The 22733-nt window shown below is 49.0% G+C and overlaps 2 protein-coding genes across 3 annotated transcripts in view; one reads left to right on the top strand and one right to left on the bottom strand.

Moving 5' to 3' along the window:
* Window positions 1–1072: 1072 nt before the first annotated feature.
* On the top strand, window positions 1073–18452 carry PLA2G12B (phospholipase A2 group XIIB). 2 transcript variants are annotated; one of them, XM_069795866.1, is made up of 4 exons: window positions 1073–4709; window positions 11021–11097; window positions 12733–12898; window positions 15470–18452. In XM_069795866.1, exons 1-4 carry the CDS (start codon window positions 4475–4477, stop codon window positions 15586–15588), a joined length of 597 nt encoding a protein of 198 aa, XP_069651967.1. In that variant the 5' UTR covers window positions 1073–4474; the 3' UTR covers window positions 15589–18452. The 2 variants fall into 2 exon arrangements, with proteins under 2 accessions (XP_069651967.1, XP_009916826.1); XM_009918524.2 differs by having other exon boundaries at window positions 11021–11109.
* Window positions 18453–20214: 1762 nt separating this feature from the next.
* OIT3 (oncoprotein induced transcript 3) overlaps window positions 20215–22733 on the bottom strand; it is a 30670-nt gene continuing 28151 nt past the window's right edge. The window contains exons 8-9 of the mRNA XM_069795861.1: window positions 22513–22612; window positions 20215–21019 (exon numbers count right to left, since the gene is read on the bottom strand). Coding sequence (XP_069651962.1) covers window positions 20834–21019; window positions 22513–22612 — 286 coding nt within the window. The 3' untranslated portion in view covers window positions 20215–20833. The remainder of the gene's footprint in view (window positions 21020–22512; window positions 22613–22733) is intronic.

The following is a 22733-nucleotide window of genomic DNA, read 5'->3' as shown; positions in this document are numbered from 1 at the left end:
GTATCCAGGGCTCTTCCAGCACAGCTGCAACTAGACCACGACCACAGGGGATCATGACCATGGGAGGAACCCCGCTTGGGTAAGAACTACAGCAGTTGCAGCTAAACAAGGCAGGCTAGGGGCAGGGGTTGGCAAAAAGGCCTGCAGATTGCCACAGGGCAGGACAAGAGGAAGAGAAAAGAAAGGGTCTGACAATATCGGCACCTACGGATGGGGGAAGGCAGCACAAGGCTGACGTGATCTGTCCCAGGACTCCTGGAGAGACTGGATCAGACCACAAACTTGAGTGCAGTCCCCCTGAGGGAGAGTCTTTAACCACCCACCCATCCTCCTCCAGCTGCTGGACTCTGACCTGACCCTGTGAGGGACTCGGACATTTCATCACCGAGCTACATTTCTCGTTCCGATAATCAGTGGCTCATCTGGCTCCTGAGCCAGGCTTTGAACCAACCACAGATTACCCACTAACCTCAACCACCAGCTGCCTATTTCCCTTGCTTAGGCTGTGCCTAAACATCGACCAGCAACTCATTGAGCTGGCCAAAACCGACAGAAAAAGGGCTCAGTCCCTCAATCCTCTGTCCTCCCCCATGTCCCCAGCAGAACACAAAGGGAAGGATCCTGGCAAAGCGCGTGACCACGCGTCTCTGCCTATGACAGCGCGCTCTGAAAAAGAAATGCGCAAAAGGAGCTGGACCAGCCCTCGCGCTTCCCTCCCAGAAGCCGAGCCCAGGATGCCCACGATACGGCGTGGCTGGTAATGCAAAGCCAAGAGGGTTTCCAGCTTCATCTGGGACGGGGTTCGCTGCCATTAGCGTGGGGGACACAGGCACACACGTCCAGCTGTGTTGCTGCAGGATGGGTGTCCGCCTGCGCAGTCGGCTCTACCTCCCGTTTGACAGGAGCACGCTGCCAACAGTCTGATAGTGTCATTAGGAGTGAGTGACTCATCACAGCCCGAGGGCTGCTCTATATTTAAGCATTACCGAGTCAGAAATGAATGCACAGAGTCAGGAGCTGCTTATCCTGAGGTCAAGACGAAGTTCAGAAACCAGTTATCAGAGTTCACCATCATGGCAAACATCATCTGTATCTCTCAAATCTTTAGAGAGACAAAAATTGGCATAGGGAGGGGATATTTGCAACCACGGTGGGTCAAAGCAAGGTCAGACCGCCTGCAGGTACCTGCTGTGCTCATCCACTTCAGGAAGTCCTCACTTCTCCAGCTGTTGAGCCTGAGCAGCAATTCATGGAGATAACTCTGTGTGTGGGGAGGTGGTGTGTAGCTTTTGTTAGTTTCACTCAATCCTACATTTTTCCTGGTCTTCAGATCTTGAAGTTTGGGTGCAACCGAGCTATTTGGAGCTGGACTGAAAACATCTCGAGAGACCGGGGTGGTGGTGGGAGGAATGAAGGAGAGTGGCTCATCCCTGGTGCAGGGCAAAGGGGCTGCCACGTTTTGGGAAAGCAGTTAGACTGCTTTTTTTATTCACAAACTTTTGCTTCAGGTCCACAAGTGACGAACTAGCAGGGAAGTTTCTGACTCCTCTTTTCCCAGGCTCTCCACTTTGCCAGCTGCTCCCCCCGCCCTGTTCATCTTTCCTAACTAATTCCGATTGATTTTGCAAACAGCCTGGGCTCCACGCTCTGGCCAGAGCCACCCCCTCCAGGCTGCATGTCCTGCGAGGCACGGCATGGACAGCTCATGCAACAGTCACTGTGTTTTGCATCCTCTGCAGCCCTGCCGGCATTTCTTCCCTCTCTGTTTGCATTCAGCAGCACATGGATCAGCCACCAGGGACTAGGGATGACGAAGAAAGCCATGTTCTGGAATTGCCTCCAGAGCAACCCTAAAAGGCTCCGCATAAAAGCACAGCACCAAGCACAGCCACCCAGGGGCTCTACACAATGTTTCCAAGCTATTTCTGAATAGCTATTTTGCTCTTTTTTACATTAACTTCTGCCAGGCTGTTTCTAAGGGCGGGGAGCACTAGGGCTGCAAACTGGCACGTCACACAGGACAGCGATTCAGCCAACAGACACACGAATGGCTCCACTCAGTGCAAGACACAGTGTGGGACTGCTGAAGCCAGTCTTCCCTTCACTGCGGTTCCTTGACAACAAATTCCAGGGACAGCAGCCCATTTCCACCCATGACTGACAGACCAGTACCCAGCACGGTCTGCACAGCAGGACAGGCCTGAGCTCTCCAGTCCTGCCCTGCAAAGTGCTCCTGCAGGGGAGTCCTCACTTCACGAGCGTCCCCACTGCTTTGTGCCAGTGATGACACCCTGTTCTAGAAAGGCTCACTAGAGGCAGGGACTTGCTGGTTCCCAGGCTCCAGGCAACAGACCATCTAGTAGCAGCCTGGCACCTCTAGCTCAACCCATAACATCACCCTAATTTCTCACCAGGCATTACAGTGCTCCCCCTCCTCATCTGCAGCTTGGACACTGCCAACCTCCCTTTCCAATGCTCTCTGCCTCTCTCCTTGGGTTCATCTTCCAAAAGACAAAGCTGGTTTGGGTTTCCCTTGGGACCTCCTGCACACCTTGTATGTCCCCTCATCCAGTAACTCAGCCAAGCTTCCTCCCACGGGCTGGGACAGCGGTGCGCAGCTCTAGCTATGTAACAGCGTTCAGAGAGGCACCATGCAGGTATCAGCTGAGGCTGTACAACCGAATCGCCTCCGGCCGCTGATTTGAGGAACCCTCACACCCCCTTCTGAGGGGCACTGAGCATGAACGCAGTCAGTGGTGGGCACCAGAACAAATGCAACAAGAAGGCAGGAGCTGGCTCCAGCTCCGCACCATCTCACAGGAAAGGGACTAACCAGCTCATTTGCTCCTCTTCCCCACTTCTCTGACTTACCTGTCTGAGAAACCAAGGCTTGGTCTGTGGTCCCTCCTCTTTATCCCATGTCTAGAGCACATAATGCACGGCCGAATACAGAAAGAGGCTGGCAGACAGGTGCCACAGAGCTCTGGTGCTTTGGAAGTAACCATGCAGTAGGGCCGAGTCTCCTGCAAAACAATAAAATGTCAGAATTTGCACTTATGTTTGCCATATATTTGACAGACCCACTGCCCAGCTCCCCCTTGCCCTCTGGAGAGTCTCCACTCGACAGCCTGGCCACTCAAACAGAAACGACTGCTGAATTTTGCCGTTGGAGTCCAGCCAACAGAGACCAGCCAATCTGCTGATCAGCTGCAAAGCAGCTGTTTCTGGGAAGCACTGCTGTGCTGGGACACATCCGAAAAGCTTTCCGAGAGCAGCCGGAGCCTTCCCATGCTGTCTCCCTTCCCTACTCTTTATCAGTGGTTTGTGTTGTTTTTTGCTGTTGGTCTTCATTTGATTGTTTTCTTTTAATGAGTAACTTCTTTGAAACCTCCACCAGCTGTGCAGGCCCCCAGGTCCTGGCAGGCCAGTCCCACCCCAGAACCAGGACCTGCAGCTCCCCTACAAGCCTGTTACCTGCCTTAGGTTTCGGTGCCAGCCTTTCCTCGCTCTGAGCCACCTATACTACATGTTTAATTCGGCAACGCTGGCATCACGCAAAAGCCGTAACAACCAGCCACCTAACATCAGCCTTCAGGAGTCCCATCAAAGGCAAATACTCATCTATGTCATTGATCCTATAACTGGAGGGGACATGCCAAGGTATTGCCCTGAATGCAGTATTTCTAAACCCAAACTACACCTAGCCGCTGGATCAACCCCCACCAGGCCCAACAGCACCCTCTAGCCATAGCAGAGCAGGACACGGCGCTCTCTGCCACCCTTTTCTGTCCTGGGCGTGCTCCTGCAAGGGAGCCTGTTCTGGGCGCGCAGGCATGGAAAGCCCCTTCACACGACAAGCGTGTCAGCCCTGTGGTCCCTCAAGTTTTTCTAGGAGCAATCCCCCACAGCAGCTAGGCTGGGTGGATGTCTCATCCCACCCCATTACGTGCCCAGGAGACCTAGGAAAAAGACAAGAGGTGCTCCTCAGTCTGCTGCTGATCTATTACTCCCATTGCCTGAGCAGCAGAAATTTTGGACAAAGAGATACTCTTCATCTCCCAACAGGCTGGGGAGAGAGTGGGGAAGCCCATGCAGCAGTGCCTTGGTGGGGCAGGCGGAGGGTCTCCTGTGTGCCACACAACCTGGGCAGACAGACCCCGCTCAGCACCCCAGGGAGCAGTCCCTTTTGGGGAAGCTGAAGGTCTGGTGCCGCAGGGGTTGTGCCCCCCTGGTTCCAGAGGGATTGTGCAAACTCAAACCCCGGTGTTTCTCTGCAAGATGAACTTGGTCCAAATCTCCATGGTGCACTTTGCACTCTCACTGTGGTGACCTCACGCCAGCTCCCTCAGCAGTGTTTAAAGTCCAGGGGAGAGGCGTGCTTACCTGCCTCCTACACACAACAGCTCGCTCCCACTCCTCCCTGCCTGCACATCTGCCTGGACGAGGGCTCCAGAGCCTGGATCGGGACTGCAGCATGCGGCTGCTTTTCGAGGCAGCGGTTCTGTGCCTGACCCTGGGCTTAGGGCAATGCACCGAGGAAACAACACAGGAGAACACCGTCCACCACGCTCCCCAAGCAGAGTCATCCTACTCAGAGTGGGGCATCGAGGCCATCCGGGACAGCTTTGAAACAGTTAACAGCTACTTCGACTCCTTCTTGGAACTGCTTGGGGGAAAAAACGGCGTTTGTCAGTACAGATGTCGATATGGTAGGTGAACCTCACTCCTGCTGGCTCGTCTCCCCTTGCCCTTTCCCCTCTTTCCCTCTCATATGGAAATTTGCACTCTCCTTCCCAGAGACCACAACCAGCTCCTATCCGTGACCTGACCCCTGCTATGCTTGGCACAGAGAAGTCACTGCAGAGAGTCACAACTTCTCTGCTAGTGCCAGCACAGAGACACTGAACCCTCATCTTCCCCTCTCACCAAGAACAGTCTGATCTTGAAGCCACTGTGCTGTGTGCAAGGGGACAAGAGGAGAGGACACATGTTTTACAGGAAGGGCATATATGTAACCAGGCTGCCCAGCTGCCTGGACCCCTGGAGAGAAGGACCAGGGTAGGCAGCAAGGCCCCAGAGGGGATGACGAGCAGCCCATGCAGACCTGACTCAGAAGGGGTTGTTAGTATTGCCAGCGGCCCTAATCTCAGCAACCTTCGGAGTGTCATTATTCAGCAGTTGCGAGTTGGCTAATAACGCGGGCTGGAGGAAGGGAGATAACAGGAAGGTAAACGAGACCTGCTGTCACCATGGAGGAACCTTTCGTACTCAAGGCAGAATAAGGCAGCTGCCCCTTGCCTTGGACTTTAGAGTGATTTACCAAAAAGAAAGAGTTTGGTTTGTCCTAGGGGCAGGACAAAAGGGGTGACACCTCGGGGAGAGCAGGGCAGGAGGAGCACAGGCAGGGCAGGGGACTAGGCATGCAGAGGTGCGGCAGGGCAGGCCCCTACGGTGCAGGTCTGTGGGGCGCTGGGCAGGTGGAGGTACAGGCAGCACCAGCCATCAGCAGGGTACCTGCTGAAACAACCTGTTTGGGAACAGCAAGGAGGTTTCCTACAGACTGTGTCCTCTCCCCAGCCTCCTACAACAGTCCCCACAGCAATAACTGTCCTCTGTCACCTCAGCCTGCTCATCCGCAACTGCCCGTCAAGCGCTTTTCCCCCAGCTTCATCCCACGTCCCTAGTGACCACCTGGGCAAGATGCTTGTGAGCACAGTAATGATTTCAACCCCTCTCTGTCCCTGAGCATTGGTTTTCACAGACACAGACTCCACATTTCGGAGAGATCCCACCGACTCAGTTTCATTCGGCATGCATCCCATTTCTTCCAGAACACGGGCTGCATGCTGCGCCTCTCCAGCCTGCGCAGGGTGGTCTATAATGCTCCCCCACAGATGCAGCTGGAGAGAAGCAACTCCTGCCCCTCCCAGGCCAGCAGCGAGGGCGCCGACAAGAAACAGATGCCGCAGGGCTGGGACCCGAGCTCCCTGTCAGGGCGAGAGGGAAGATGGGCCACCCTTAGCCAAAACGGGGCCACAAGGAGAGTTTAAAATCAGCCTTAAAGTTGTTGGGGTGTTTTTGTTTTGTTTTTAAATAATGGTTATATATCTGTCCTCCTGTTCCCGGTAGCTCTGCTCCCCAGGCCCCATGCTAACAGCAAACAGGGAGCAGCAAGCCAAGCACCTTAGCCCCACAGACCTGCAGGGAGCCAGGCATCTCGGCCCATCACCTCAGTCCCACAGTGGCCCTGGTCCCTCAGCCCGGGGTCCCATGTCACTCCCCAGCTAGGGCTGCCTCTCTGCAGCAGCTCAGGAGGGCCACGGCTGCTCTGTGGGGCCCATTGGTGGCAGCGTGCGCCTCGGGGCGCAGCATCTGGAGGAGGAGACCCCCACGCACACCATAGCATCCAGAGGATGAGGCCATTTACCCATCAGGCAGCCTGTCCTCAGGCCCACAGTGTGGCAGCCCCCAGCCGTGTGCGACAACCTCCCTTTAGGTCCACACCACGCTCCAAATTCAGAGCAGAAAGGGACTTGCCCTTCTTAATGTGAAAACCCCTGGCAGTGGGTATAACGTGGCTGGGACTGCAGTGTGCCTGGGGCAAGGTTTGGGAAGGTTGATATTTGGAGCTCGTTTCAGGGAGCCTCAGGACTCACCAAGTCCTGGAGAAGTTGTCGCTCTTGGGCACATCCTGAGGGTAGGGCTTTCCCTGCCTGCTGCCCTGGCCCTGTGCTCTGGGCAGGGGGAAGAGCATCTCCACAGAGCGGCACAAATGCCTGCCTGCTCCCTGAGACCATCCTGCATCTTATTGGAGAAATGTTTTACCTAGAAAGGAAAACAAACAAGCGCATCATTAGCCCTGTTCTCATCCTCTGCTGAACAACTCATTGATCACCGGCTGAAGGAGGAAACTATTGAAACGCTGCCTGTGCGCCTCCAAGGGTCTTGCTGGACCCTTCCAGGACCGTTTGTCCATGCTGGTATCTGGCACGGACATTGCAAACTGCAAGTGGAGGGGATGCAGGGATGATCCCAAACCAGTGAGACCCAGTCTGTGCCCAGAGGAATGAAAACAAACCATCTTTACCATCTTCCTGCTGAATCAGGGCCCCGGTTGCTTCTTCCCCAGGCACGAAGCAAAAATTATGCTTTCTACTTTCTTTCATTTCAGCCAACAGACACCAATAATAGCTTATTTTGCCACGATAGAGGTCAGGACTCACCTGTGATTGCCACATCCATCTTCAGCTGAGCATGTAGCACTTGGCTGTTCTGGCTGTAAGACACTCCTCTTGATTTTTCAGCAGCTAGTGAGGTCTGAAAACAAACAACTTGATGGATTACTCCCTCAAATCAGGACATTAGGGTTACACCAGCATTTGCTGGCAAATATCTCCTCCTACTACAAAATCTCTCTGGGCATCTCAGGAAGGGAAACAGCCTGAACTGGGGGTAAATCCTTCAGCTGATGGCTTCCTTCAGCTGCCTGGCCAAGCAGGACTTCAATGTTTTGCCCAGCATTTGGTCCTGAGGGGCTTAAGATGAGGAGGCACATCCAGGCTGTGGGAATAGAGCCTTCAAAGTCAGGCTCTCCGACACAGTGCTAAAAGGCTGTGGTAAGTATGGGCAACATCTGCTCAAAGCCTGCTTGCCTGGGGCAGAGAAATAACAATTGACCACTCAAAACAGCAAGGACCCCCAAGACCATCTATTCACCCAGAAATACATTCACTTCCCCCTGCCAGTGAACCAGTACTGCAGTGTCTGAGACCTCCTGCATCGCCAGCAGCTGTTCTAGCCAGCTGGCTGTTTTTCCAGTCTCTTGGCATGGCTATAACAGCTGGGAGATATTAAAGTGCATCAGGGAAATTCGCTTCCCATTAGAAACTCAACTTCAGTTCTCCTCTAAGGCCGTGCCAACAAGGCAGTGCCCTGAAATATATCTTCTTCCAAAGAAGAGGCTTCCTCAGCAATGCTGTACTTCTATACATCAGCATCGCTCTTCAGCGCGCGGCTGTGCAGGTCCTGCTGTTCTTGTAACTGTATTCTGGTATCCCTCCCCAGCGATGCCCTGCAGCCAAGCAGACGGACCACAACAGGCCCCTGGTGAAACACAGCTAGCAAAACAGCCAGTGTGACCCACCAAGTCCCTTCCCCCTATCACAGACATGCCTATAAGGATGGGCAAGCAATAAATGATAACAAGAGCACTGAGTTGATGCTCATGTAGAGCCAGGAACACCTGTTATTTCCGCCTTGCTTTTGTTTTCCTGTTAGCTAGAAAACAAGATGTGGGAGAGAGGTTAACTGTGGCATCTTGGACTTTATCTAGCTGAGGAAGAGTTCATAAAGGGGCACTTTACAAATGATTAAGCTTTGTTTTTCAGAGAGGAGGGGGGCAGGTTTCCTACAAGGGCTCATCTTGAAGGCAGTTCAATGTTTTGTTGATCACCACAATTCTCATGTGAGATTTTTTTTTTTCCTCAGGACAACTTTCTAAGACATTGTCACAGTAACTTCAGCTTCGTGGAAGGTTTTCTCTGGAAACACAATTATCTCCATATCCCCAAACAGTCTCACTCTTACTCTGACTTGCCACCTTATCCCACTAATTGACATGCGCTGCAGAAACATAACTTGTCATCAACGTTACAAGCAAGTCATTAAAATTTGACCCCCATCCTGCAAAATCCACCTTGGATTTTGAACTTTCCTCTGTCTCCTACCTCAGTTTGAATTCCGAGTCCCAATTCTTATCCCCTTCCAAAAGGGCTGCTAGGCTGTGAATCGCACGGAGACCTGGGTACAGCCCTCCTCTCGTTATATTGCTTGGGAGCCTTGGGTTATAGATTCAGCCCATATATAGCCACAATTCCTTCTCTCTACAGCATAACCACCAAAATAGCGTAATGTGCAATGTGTCATGAACTCAGAAGTTACTTTGTGTCAGCATACCTCAAGGGACTTGAGTTATGTTTTGGTGCAAAGATAATCCTATAATGAGGGTGTGCTGCAACCAGCTGATTTGTGCTCTTTGCCTACTGTTAGCTCTACCTGCTCAAAATAACAATGCTTTCTGCCCTAGAAAATTACATCTGGAGCATGAAGCAGATGTGGCCTATTCAAAAGGGGCCTAAAAAGGTAGAAACACAGTAGTAAGTGCTCTACTGAGAAATACCTTCCCACACAAATGCCCTCACCTGGTGGTAATGTCAGCTAGCGAGCTTTATCTTGGCTTGCAGACAGCTAAATCCTTGGTGCATACTGCATTTCTGTAGGGTTGGAGAAAATTGGCTATTGGCGTTTCACAGCTGGACAGGATTTCAGTTTGTTGTTTATTTGTTGCAAATCTGTTGTTTAAACAAAACCACTCTGGCAATTTTTAATTTAGAAGTTGCTGGGAACATTCCTACATAAAACCTTTTGAGGCATTTGGCTGTGACGTCTTCTCAAGAACACAGCAGATTTATAGTATTTTAGGTACCTTGACAGAAAAAGAGGGAAAGCGTCTGAAACGATTATCAGTGCTGACAAGAAGAAAGCAGTGAAAATGGAGTTTAAAAGAACCCAACCCTGCCTGAAGGGCTAAATCAGATCTATTTTATGTCTATAAAAATTCTCTAGAGGTGCTCAGGGAAGCAGAAACTTAACCCTAGAGGTGATGGACTTACAGAAGGCTCAGCTCGCACATGTTTTTGCTGGAGCATTCACACGGCTTACAAAGTTTTCCCAGAGCAGGGTTTAAATACTTTAACACCTCACTCTGCATTTGAGATCTCCCTTTTATAAACCCAGCTGGGACAGAAACAAAACAAGCACTAAACACACATCAAGGGGACAGTACAGAGAAACCCGACACCACGAGGGGCAGTCGCCACAACTCCTCCAGGGGAGAATCTCTTTAAACAAGCCCCTTGCACAGTGGGCTCAAGGCACACAAGCAGCCTGGCGACTCATCCTCCCCAAAAAGGACGTGTAAGGTTAGATGGAGATGGGGGTTGAGATAGGGATGAGAGAAAGAGTATCAGACAGGGCAGAGAATAGATGGATCTCCTTTCCGTGTGGACAGTTTCCACCTCAACCCTGGGCACCCACCCCTCACACCCACAGCACTCTGTCAGCCATACACAAAGCCCCAGGATGGGCTGGCAGGCAGACAGGAGGGCTTGCGCACCTTCAGAGCAAAGTAAAACAGATTAAAGAGCTGCTGAAGCTACTGTTAGCCCATTGTCTGCTGGACTCTTTCTACATCAGGTAAATAATTATTCATGGAAGAAATTCTTGCTCCTCTATGCATATTAAGAAGTATACTAAGGGAAGGCAGAGATAGAGGAAGAGAAACTACTGGCAAAACGTGGCAGTGCATCACCGCATGCAGAAAATGGACCAAGCAGATCTCCTCCTCAGAGCAAGATCAGACATGCAAGGTCTAGCACAATTTTGCAGAGATCCATAGCACACCAACACTCCAAGAATGAACTGAGGGTGGAAAGCAATCCCCTTGCTAAGCTAGTAGTTCAGCTAGTAGTTTCTTGGAGGAGTTAAAAACCCAGCTGTGCAGAGCTCTCGGGAAGCACGTGAAAAAGCTCCTAGGAGATTTGGGAGGTCTGAGGCACTAGCTCCAGCATGGAGCGCTGCTCAACTGCAAAACCCCACGCTGCAAAGGGGGACTTGCCCATTTGTAAGAGCTGGGGAGAGTCTCAGACCTAGGGACTGGACTCAGACCAGCTTAAACATTTGAGAAGCATCTGGGACCCAGTTCACATATAACACAGTGCTCCAGTAGCCATGCCAGAGGAGGTGCAAGCTAAGCCAGGCTGTAGAGCCTTGAGAGGACTGAGCTGAGAGCAGGGCCAGTGTCTCAGCTAGCTCTGGTACCTGTCCTTCACTCCCTGCAGCTCCTGGAGGATAATGAAGTGTTTGGGGATGCAGACCGAAAGGGAGATGCCTGTCACTCCTTGCTTTTTAGTGCTACTCTTGGGAAGATCGGCTTTCCTAACATTCTTCCTCTCTTTCTCAGGGAAGGCTCCAATGCCGCGACCTCACTACAAACCCCAGGAACCCAACGGCTGTAGCTCTTATTTTCTGGGGCTCAAGGTACCCGAAAGTGTATGTACTGCCATACCCACCATTCACAAATGATGCAATTCTCTAATCACAGTAACCAGCTAATAATACCGGGGAGGGAAAAGGCTTAGCTGTGCTATACAGCAACTGTGCGATGGCTTCTCTTCGCAGCTGAAGCCAGAACTCAGGAAAAGGGAGAAAATACCACTTATGTGGTGTTAGGGGACATGCTGTCTGCCTGGGACTACCATGAGTCATGGCTGCCTACTGATGGCAAGCAAGGCAAACATGTCAGTCTCAGCACTGTCTAACTTACTGTCAGTCAGGGAGGCATTAAGATCTCAACTGCTAGTGGCAGTGAAACAGGAATCATGTAGACAGGAGTTACATTTATGATAGACTGGCCTGTTGCTCTGGTTGTCTCAATAGATATCAAAAGAGAAAGTTTCCTGAGCAGGTTAGCACTAAGAGAAGAAAAGGGGATACCTGGCCAAGCAGAGCACCAGTGTGGAGAAAAGTATTTTTATCAAGGCCCTGAACAATCCCATGCCCTTGTGATAGGACAAGGAACATGTTCAATGCTGGGCAGCTCAGTGACATAGCATAATGTTCAAACAGCAATACTCTAATGCATTCTCCGCACCTGGCCCTTTGTCCCCTCCCATGCTTTTTGCCTCTGCCAAGCACTGAAAGAAACCTGTGGGCTTTAATGCTGCACCCACTTGTTAGTTTAAAGGCAATTAATGAAATCATACTGGAATCACCAGGAAAAGCACTCCCAGGAGGCTCTAAGAGCAGGAATTACTATTCAGCTCATGCATTACTGCTGCCCATGGAGTCTGCAGCAATTAGGCAGATTCCTGCTCTGAAAAACCCTCTCTTTACAGCCCATTTTTCCTATTAGATTAGTTCCTTAAACTACACTTCATTGCAAACCTGGTGGGCATTTCTGCAGTACCTCCTTCTTATACAGGCAATCATGAGCGCTGAGTGCAATGAAGAAACAATTAATCTCCTAAATATTACATGAGGAAGGCCAAAAAGAGGAAGAATTTATAACAAGCTAATGAGTCCAGTCTCTCCAGAAGACAGGCCTTCTGCCACATCACCCCCATCGTTATTAGCTAAGCTTGCTGTTTACCTGCAAGCGAGTAGAACTCCCCTGACCACGCATTTGCTTTGTCCTTGGCCTCACTCGTGTATCTCTGAGAAATAAGGCATTAATTATACTTAGAACGGATTTAATTAGGCCAAGAAGCAGGACTTGTCCTACTTGTCCAACCTGTCAAGGTTGTAGGAAAAGAAAGAGAAAAGGAGCCTTTGCCACTGCTAGCAAGGACAGGAAGCTCTCTGATGAGCTCTAACGAATGAGAACTAGCAAATGATTGTGGAGGAGCTGTTTCCCACCTCTCTACCAGAGGTTAATCCCCCGCAACAGGGAGGAGAGAAGGGAATGTCGTCTCCCCTGCATTGGACCTGCACTACTGTTACCACTTTCTTTAGACAGTGAGGGAGAAGCGTGTGTTCCCTCCTGCTGCCCCGGCTATCAGGGATAGCTTCTGGAAAAGGAGCCAGCTGGGCTCTGCAACACCTCACCCATTTGCAGCTATTCGAGTCTGAGGCCAGGACACAGCCAAGCAACACTTCTTTTCTCTCTTTCCCCAGCTAGATTTGGGCATCCCTGCCATGACCAAGTGCTGTAACCAGCTAGACATTTGTTACGACACCTGTGGAGCCAACAAATACCGCTGCGACGCCAAATTCCGCTGGTGCCTCCACTCCATCTGCTCCGACCTCAAGCGCAGCCTTGGGTTCGTCTCCAAGGTGGAAGGTAGGCTTCCCGGCTCACATCCCCTATGGAGGGAAGGAGCAATGGCAGGGGGGAAGGATATGTGCAGGGAGCCCTTTCCTTGCCAAAAGAAGCAAAAATCGGCAGCAAGGAGCAGCGCGTCTGTCCTGTGCTTGTCACAGATGGGTCAAACGTGAGAACACCGAGATCTACCCCCTCCACACACACTTCTGTCCCAAGACTAGACTCCTAAAATTATTTACATTTGGAAAACATTACAAAACACGCATAGAAAGAAAAAAAGCTAAACAACAAAAAAACCCTAGAAGCAATTCCTTCAACACTTGGATGCCCTCCCTGAGAGTTCAGACACCTTCATGGGAGACCAAAAAGCCTTTCAGAGCCAATAAGCCACACACTGCAACTTGTACATGGCCAAGGACCAACAAACTGGGAGACCCAAAGACAGGGGCTCTTCAGGATCTGGTTCACAGGTAAGAGATGACAATAGCACCAGGGACACACCACAGCGTGGGTGGTGGCTGAGCCAATGCGGGGAGACCTGGATTGCTCAGAAGTCCCCCGTGCTAACAAAGTTCTAGTGACCTGTCAGCAGCTCAAGAGCCAGACTGGTTTTGCCTAATTTTAAAAGCCTCAGTCTGCAAGTTTGAGAAGAGCTTTTTATTAAAGGCTATATTGGTAACCTCTGTGAAGGTTACACATGTGATAGCCTAAGCCTGCCTCTTGATCCTCTGTGCCAACATCAAGCACTGTGTGAGGAAGAGGAAACATCTACCCTGCCACTACCAGAGGCCAGCCACGGCAGGAAAGCCTCCCCCAGACTGCTCCTCCTGAGACCATTTCAGAGCATCCCCATCCTCTGTAAGGCAGGTATCCATCTCTTGCACAGGAGCTATGTGACAGTAATGCAGGACAGGCAGAGATAAGACCTTCCAACAGGAGATGACACTGAAACACTCAAAGCTATTTACAGGAGCTCTGGTCTGAAAAACTGGCGGATTCTTTAAGAACAGCCCATTCCCAAAGCCGAATAAAACTGGTGGTGCTGCTAAGTTTATCACAGCTAATTGCAGCCAGCCCCTCTTGGTTCATCCCCGCTGCCAATACCCTGCTGTAAGGTATAGTTAAATACGCATTTGTTTTCCAAAGGTGCAGCCTGATTAGGACATGGGGACAAGTCTGCATGACACCAGTACTAGTGCAGCTGGCTTTCTGCCTCGTCACAGATAAGTGTTTGGAAAGAGTGTCCAGGCCAGCAAGAGAAAACAAAGATGTGGACTGAGCTAGAAGTGCTACAGGCCAAGTACAGCCAATCTTTCATGGTCACCCTTATCTACAGGTCCTCGTGCAGCCATCCTCTTCCTATCTCTTCAGCTTTTTCCCTGCCAATTTTTCAGATCCCTCCTTTTTCCTTTCCGCCTGCATCAGTGAAGCAAACAGATAGATCCTAGGGAGTTAAGGTGGAGCAGAGCCAAGCCACCTCTGCCTATAGCCAAGTAGGACTAGATTCCTCCAGCATCTCTGTCCTGGTTACCGCAAGAGGCACAAGTAGTTGCTAACATGAATGAACTTCTGAGCCATCCTCTCCTCCCCTTGCTCCGATTCCTCTTGCCTTGTGCTCTATACCTCCCATTCCCTCTCCTCAGGGCTGCTCGGAACAGCTCCTGTCACACAGTCCTCCTCCTCCTCCACCGCCATCCCTGCTCTTATCCGAGATCCTTTCCACTGAGTCACCAGGAGTTCAGAGAAAGCAGGCAGGGAAGAGCAGCTACACTCCCTTCATGTGGGCACAAACATCCCAGCTGCAGTAGTGCCAGTTAAGCGAAGCCTCAGTTTTCCCACTGACTCACTACAGCCTCTCCAACCAAGCAGACTCCTAAAGCAGCAGGAGCAGAGCGGGGTGCTCAGAGAGACTGAGACGGGAGGAGACAGTCCTGAAGGCAAGGCTTTCCCAAATCTATTTCGCATACAGCAATCAATGTTAATTGTAATGTTGGTAGTGAGTAAACCCTAAAAGACCTGATATTTAGCGTATTTATTTATTGACATAGCAGTTGACAAGCAGTTTCAGGCTTGTTTCTTGGGAAGAAGAGGGGCTAGTAGTCACGCAAACAGTATCAACAGCTCTGCTGTTGCAACTGCAGTAGGATTTTTCGTGCTGGCTAGCAGCTAGCATTATAACTCCCAAAAGTAGAAAAGATTGGTTAGTAGTGGCCATAGGCAAAACTGAGGAAAGAGGGAAACAGGAAAGACAATACTGTAGATGTCTTCTGGGAAATCTGCTTGGTAAACAGTTTACTTGCAGTGCCCCAAATGATCCATCAACCAGAAAAGTCTAAGAGCGACAAGGAAGGAGAGGGTTAGAAGGGAGAGAAGTTAGTGCCAGATTAGTGCCACCCTAGGGAGAAAAGAGCCCCCAGTTCAGCAGAAAGGAGCCTTTGGATTTATAAAAACACAATACCCAGAGAGAAGATGACAGCCCATGCTTCTAACTGCAAATAACACGTAACTCAGTGCTGGGTGCTTCCACCCAGCCCTCAGATATCCCAGAGTGCCTGTTACTTACCTGCCTGATCTCTTCCTTCTCCACAGCTTGTGAATCCATCGCAGACACAGTGTTCAATGCTGTCTGGACCCTGGGCTGCCGGCCCTTCATGAACAGCCAAAGGAGTGCCTGCATTTGCAACGAGGAAGAACGAGATGAATTGTGAGGAAGAGCAGATGCCTGGCCTCCATAAGCCTGCTGCCAAGCGTCCCCTCTCTGATACCACACTTGAGCGCAGTGATTTCTATCAGCTCTTTGGCCTAGCCCAGGATGGGGGGACCTGCGCCAAGCAATACACATCAACTACAGCTTTTGGACAGAGGGCTATGAAAGGGGAGACAGCCTGTGAATATAGGGCAGTGATGCCTGCTGTCCACCACAGATGCAGTTCAAGAGCCCTACCCCTTTCCAAGTCCATCAGCCTGAATGATCTGATGCCAATTTTCTCTGCCGACTGATCAGGAGAGGCAAGCAGGATGCAGCGCTAGTTATAAACAAGGGGCTTTACTTGTTTGTTTGCCTTAGACACACATGTATTAGCTCCCCCCACCCCTTAACTCTCTAATTTGTGGCACAAGGCATTAGGTTTCTGCAACCCCCGAAAATCCCAGTCCGTGGACACACTATTTACATTTTTCTACCACTGGTGACAGACCAAAGAGGAGGGGTAATTTGCTTTCAGTATGTTGCTCACACCCATCTCTGACATTTTCCATCCTACCGTTACACAACCTGACAACTCTGTTTATTTAAATATACTTGGTGGATCCTAAACTGATTTAAAACATCCGGGGATTTGATAAGCATGAGAAGGACTCTTCAGTGTTTGTGATACAGGCACAATTCATATTTGGGCAGAAAGGTGTCAAAGCCCATTACATCTGACATGAAATCACAGCACTCTCCCACAGTCTCAGGAGGGGGAGCTGCTTTTCTTTTACAGCGTCATCCAGATCTATTTCATTATTTTCCTCCTATATCATTTAACAAAGTTTTTCCCTAAGATCCCTTTTTATGCAAAATGGCTGGATATCCACCTCCATCTTTTGCATGAGGGAAACAGGAGGCTCACATTTGCCTTGGATGAGAGATTCAAAATCCCAGAGGCTTATCTGTCAAGGTGGCAGAGCTTACATGCTACCTCTGTGGGGCAGAAACACTGCCAGCTGAGGAACGATCAGCAGCCTCAGACAGCATTCTTCCCAAAATATGGTTAATACTTCCATCTGTCATCAGGAGCTTTTATTGCATGCAAAATTAGAATTTAAAGTGGTATATGGAATTTCATCTACATATAACATTTGCAGACAGCTTTCATCTGTGCTTCTTGTTGAAAGAAAGTTGCTACTGGGTGCGCGTGCCACGCCACGTAAATACTTCAGCATCTTCTGCAAACATATTTATGGTTATGTTCTTCCATCTGCCACAGAAAAGTTAAGGCTACAGAAGAGTGATTTAACAAGAATGGGAAGAGCCTGTCTTAGTTACTTTTCTTCTAGTTTGTGTTTAAATGTATGCACGGAGCCATGAATTATTTAAGCCCAGTATTCCCGTTCTTGTCAGTTATCTTTGCTTCACAGTGAACAGCAATGAGACATTTATCCGGCCCCAAACAGACTGAAACAACAAGACCCCACTGGTATTAAGACCAGGAAAATGGAAGTGACCGCATGAGGTGTACTGGGATGTTTTCCATTAAGGAAGACCTTAATTTACACTGATCAGATGCAATGACATTCTTTCCTACCTGTTCTAATGCCACTGGAGAGTGAATACTTGCATTGCCAAGGTTCATCGCAGTGTGTGTCTACCAGAGCATGAGACTGGACAGACAATCTTTATTACCCATCTAAGAAACACGTATTTTTGGCCAGGGATGGGAAGGAAATATTCCTCATTCCAGACACTTACCAAACTGTGTTTCGTTGGTGAAACGGTGGCCACTGCCAGTTTTAAATGTGAGCATACTCTTATGATTAAATGTCAAAATTAAAAAACAAACAAACAAACAAACAAGTATCTTGTCTAAGCTCCATAGCCAATTGGCTGGCAAATGTCTTAAAGCATTTTATAGTTCAAGTGATACCAGATTAAAGCCAGGCCAAGCAACTGACAACAGATGATGCTATATGCTGGAAAAATTGAAGAATTCTGAACAAAAGCTCTCTATCCAGACGCTGATGCATTGGAGACACCACTAATATAAATCATAATTTCTTCATGCTTTCAGACCACCATTCATCCCAAAACACTACAGACTGCTGTACACAGAGCAGCTACTGAATAAGTACATTTTTCACTATGAAGTTAGGCTGTGGTAATCCGAAAAACCTCACGAGCAGCTCTGCAAGGAAACTTATGAACCTTCAAGAAGTGGCAGTGACTCAAGAAAACCACCAGATAACCCTGCGTAGGAGAAAACCAGTGCATGAACTACAGTAAAACTTCTGCATCCAAACTAAAAATTGCATCCCCTCCATGCTGCTCCTGCTACCCAGTGGTATGCAGCCACTAAAGCAGCTGATCATGGGATTCTCACGGTCAATGCACAAACCTTGGGTCATCTTCACTTCCACCCTGCTCGGAACAGGAAGATGACACTGTGCTTACCTGATGGCTTCCTGTTGACTTTGTGTATTAGCAGGATTATTTGCAACTTTTGCTGATATCAAACTCATTCGGCCAGTGTGCCCTCTCCTAGTAATGGTTCCCCAAACAGCAATCTCTATGTTTCCACTGAGAACATAAAAGCAGGGACTAGGATGGCAGGTAATAGGTGTTCATTCCTGTCAAACATTTACTTTACATCCTAAGAGAAAATGAGGTGGCACCAGCCAGAATATACCAACCACACACATTGGGCAGCACTGATGCAGCTCGGACTTTCAACTATGGTTGGCAGTGCTGGTTGGACCTTCAGGAGCACTGGTCGGGTACGTTGCCTTCTTGCACACACAGTGCCTGCTTGTGCAGTGTGTTTTGCTTCCACTCTATGGCGTGGCAGATTAAATTAAACGTACAAATCCCTCGACTCTCTGATGAGTTTGGCCGTTGATTTCACATCCAGGGTGTAATGCTGACAAGGATGACAGATGGAAACAAGAGGTAAACTAGGGAGAGCTAAAAGACTTTGAAAAATGGTTTTGTTTGTGCCTAGGAGCCATCCCTTCTACATCAGAGGAGGAATGGCCACTGGACAGTGGCAGATAGTAGACCATCCTGCTTGGAGGGCAAACTGAACACCTTCCCAAACTGCTCCATTCACATGGCCACACAAACCAGTGTTTCCTCCTCATTATTCTTCCAAATTATTTAACTAAAAAGCTGCAGAGCAGAAAGGCTGCTTCATATGGATTTGTCAGGAAGAACCAAATAACGTGCACAATATCTGAAATAAGCCAGAAAATTAACCTCTCTCCCCACCACTCCCCCACGTCCCTTTCACACAAACAGAAAACACCAGTTGCGTCTCCAGAAGGCACCAGCTAATTAATCTTATTTTCCAGCTCTTGTTTTATCAAAACAAGTATATTTAGCAGGGGCTGCCTGAACAAAGAAGTGACAGCGGGAAATTGTCCATGTGGTCCTAATGCAGACATGAATCGGCAGAACCAGGAGGCGCATAGCAATGCAAGAAGGCGGCTTTTTCATTCCTTTTTCTTTCACATATGGTTAGATAACACATGAAAAGTGTCTTTCCATTTACACCTACTTATCATCATAGAAACATTTTCATTTATTGTAACACACACACACATGCATATTCCCAAATAGGAAAAGCAGCCATGAAGCTATTTAGAAAAATCATGAAACTCCCAGCCCATCAAATGCCCATTCCTCACTGGAATCTCACTCACCAGAAGAAATAAACCTGTGAAATGGAATATTGCTGAGGTGATTTGTGACTCCCTTCTAAATGGTCCCTTCAAACAGACTCCCCATCCATTTGAGAGCAGCAACAAATTTTGGCTTTGGCAGCAATTTGGCTGCTTCCAACCAAAGTAGAAAATGGCTGCAGGCTAGGGGGACTTCCAGCGCACCTCCAAACACACAGGACAGAGCTGCACACTGTGAAGCTTCTTGCAGAAAACCTCATAAACACACTGCAGTGCCACAGCCAACAGTGGAGATGGATCCTTCCTCTCTCACCCTCCAGCCCTGCCTCTCCTATTTGTCCTTCACTGCTCGCTGAGCCTCCTTCCTTTCACCCCACATTTCTTATCCTTTACCACACAAGCACTCTTGCTCCTGAATGAAGCCCAGAGGAGCCTGAGCTAATCATCCGTTATATTTTCTTTGGAAGGAACTTGACGGCCCAAAGGGATTCTTGACAACCACGATGGATGCCACCGCCATCACCAGTAGTTGCGTCCCTAGCCAGCTCCAACCCACCAGGAGACTGTGAATGCACACAGTCACTCAACGCTGCCACGTCTCCTGTCACCAGGCTCACTGGGGACAACCCTGTCCCCAGAACTATCCACATTACAAATGATTGCTATAAATACTTAACGTGCGTTCCTCTAATCCCTTTGTCAGAGTCATAGCCTCTCTAGACCAGGGTAACTTTCAAACAAAGACTGAGTAGCAGCACACTTGTGGCAGAGTGGTGATGGGGGGGCGGGGAATGTATTTATAGATGTTTAATGGTCTTTTTCTTACAATCAAGGTGCTATAGCACTTACAAAAGGCACCGCATTTTTGGTGAGGGGAGAAGGAGAAAAATAATGATTCACTAAATGCAAGAGAAAACACTTAAACTGCATGCAATTATCAAAAGACACTAAAAAAATTTGAGTTTTATTAAATACCTTTTACTATTTAAAAATAACATTTAAATGTGCCTGTGATAGATCTGAGCTTTAGCTGCCTGTAATGACAACTGTTTTATAGCTCCAAGGAACTTATACATTGAGACATATATTTTTATACATGTTTTTATTAACAGTCATCCAAAATCTCAGCACATCCAAATGCTTCAGCATCATTCACAGAACTGCATAGCAAACACGTTCAGCTATGATACTATTTGTATTGTCTGATGAAAGAAGAGCTTGAATAACATTTGTTTAGTCGAGGACAAACAGTCCTGTGGAGCCTGCAGGTGGATGTAGGGAAAGACAAAGTTGGGTAACGCTTCAGGCCTGCAAAGCAACAGGGTCCCTTCAACTGAAGGACTGTTTGGAAGAAATGCAGGTAAAACCAAACTGTTCTGCGGTCCAGGTTGCACTCAGAGGGCTGCCTCGTGTGCCCAACATACTTCACAAATAATCATCACACGGTTAGAGAAACAAGTCCTGAGGTTCAAGTGGGGCTTTACCAAATAACTCTTGTTTCTCAAACCACCATGAAAGGCGGCATTGATAAGGAAGGTTGGTCTCAGGCGGAGATGCTGTTCCAGTGGGTGGGTGTTAGTCATCAAAATCGATTCTGATGGGGCCACCCGTCAGGATGTGGTTTGCCATGTGAACAGATTCCTCCTCCTCCTCTTCCTCCGTCTCAGCTGACCTGCGCACCCGTCTCCGGCAGCCCTGGGCACAGCGAGAGCTCTCATCCAGCGCCCCGCACACGAGGATGCGGCAATGCAAGAAGACCTCCTGGAGGGTGGTGAGACAGCAGGCCAAGTCAATGCGCAGCTCTGGGAATCAGAGTGGCAGTGCTGCCAGCTCTCACAGAGCATGAGTGACACCATTCCCACAGTACAGCCATTTCTGTCCCTGAACCAACAAGGTCCATATCCACCATTGCCATCCACAGCCAAACTGGCTGCTCCATCTGTTTTCTTGTCTGCCCAGGAGATGGCACATTTTCCAAAGTGCCTGGCTGAGATCTCAGAGCATGGCGTCTGTCTGTTAGCCAAGGGCTAGACAGGGAGTATGAAGGCATGAAATGATCCTCCAGAAGAAGGGATGAAAATGCCAGGATTAAGCTTGGAAGAGCTCGCATGGACTGGTAGAAGGAGGCCAAGAATGCATGAACCCTTACAAGGAGATGGACTGATAGAAACGTGAAAGAGAATTTGACATGAGCTGAGAAAACATAAAGCTAGGAGACTGAGGGGCAAAGGAGGAAAACGCAGGTTGATGAGGGACTAAGACTAGTAGTTGACAGGAAAAGTAGAACACAAAAGGCAGGGAGACAGCTGCCTTTTCTTTCTGCACAGTAAGGGCAGTGACAGGATTGCTGCTCCCTGCCCTCTAAATGACAAGGAGAGTAAGCAAGATCCCTGGCAAGCAGCAATTACGAAAGCAAATATTTGTGACTGTTTAGTCAATGGTGAGGTTTGAAGCAAAATCCATTGCACAGGCTGGGAGGATGCAGGTTGGAGGCAGCAGTGGCAATCAGACAGCTGAGCAAAATCTCTGAATTTTGAAAGATCTCATCCGTTTTAACCCTACTGAGGTTTTCCAGGAGCTGGAGGGGCACGTTTATGCCTTCTGGAGCAAGCAGCACTGGCTAAGCATAACAACAGTGACTGAAAGACCTGATTTCTTCTAGCCCAGACAAGGAAAGCTATTTGGATTAGGAAAATGACATTATCCTTCAACTGTCCTCCCACTACAAAGCTTCTGTCCCAGAGTGCCACCAGCCTGGACGGCCTGGTTTCACATTGAATTAAACAGTATGGTGGCCTTGTATCTGGAAAGCAGGCATCTGTACTCACAAGAGCTAGAGAAGATATAAGGTTGAAGAGATTCAAAACTATAGACCGTCTTGTTTTAAAGATAGGACACTGTGTAACGTGCCTAACTCCCCAGGTTTCTGTTTGGTGACTGGGAACACTTTTCTCGCCCAGCATACAAGGGTCCACTAAGACTACCCTGGAAAAAACAATGCTTTTAACCTGCTATGGCATTGATGTTCCACAACTGTCCTTCCTATTGTATTTAATTCTAGTTGTTTTTATCACTCTCTCCTAAAGTACCTGTGTCAGGCTTCTGAAAGACACAACTGCTGGAATAGGCACAGCAGCATCTGCCTTGGGCCAGCCATTCCTCCCCTTCACACTCTAATACAGTCAACTCTGCACTGAGACTCCTCGGTCAGATCAGAGCTGATGCAATACCAAAGAGGTGTGTTTTGAGCTTACCTTGTTGTCTTTGCCCACAAACTTGAACACAGGAACCTGGAAATGCTTGGCAAGATGGTCCTTTGACGTGTACTGCTTCACAGAATCATCAGAAACGCAGCTGAGGAAAGCAGAGGAATAGGCCTTTAATGGTTTTCCCAGAAATGGAAAAAAAAAAAAAAAGAGAAAAAACATCCCAGCCTATTTAACCAGAGAAAGGAAAGGAGGGCTTGGCTCTCTCA

The sequence above is a fragment of the Haliaeetus albicilla genome, chromosome 11 (assembly GCF_947461875.1).
Source record: "Haliaeetus albicilla chromosome 11, bHalAlb1.1, whole genome shotgun sequence".
In the NCBI taxonomy this organism is placed as follows: domain Eukaryota; kingdom Metazoa; phylum Chordata; class Aves; order Accipitriformes; family Accipitridae; genus Haliaeetus; species Haliaeetus albicilla.
This window is presented reverse-complemented; position numbering and strand designations above follow the sequence as displayed.

Excerpts from the sequence above, each read along its gene's own strand:
- PLA2G12B (XM_009918524.2), top strand. The coding sequence starts at position 4,475 with ATGCGGCTGCTTTTCGAGGCAGCGGTTCTGTGCCTGACCCTGGGCTTA. Across the intron at positions 11,110-12,732 it reads GGCTCAAGGTACCCGAAAGT|CTAGATTTGGGCATCCCTGC; the intron begins GTATGTACTGCC and ends CTCTTTCCCCAG. Across the intron at positions 12,899-15,469 it reads GTTCGTCTCCAAGGTGGAAG|CTTGTGAATCCATCGCAGAC; the intron begins GTAGGCTTCCCG and ends CCTTCTCCACAG.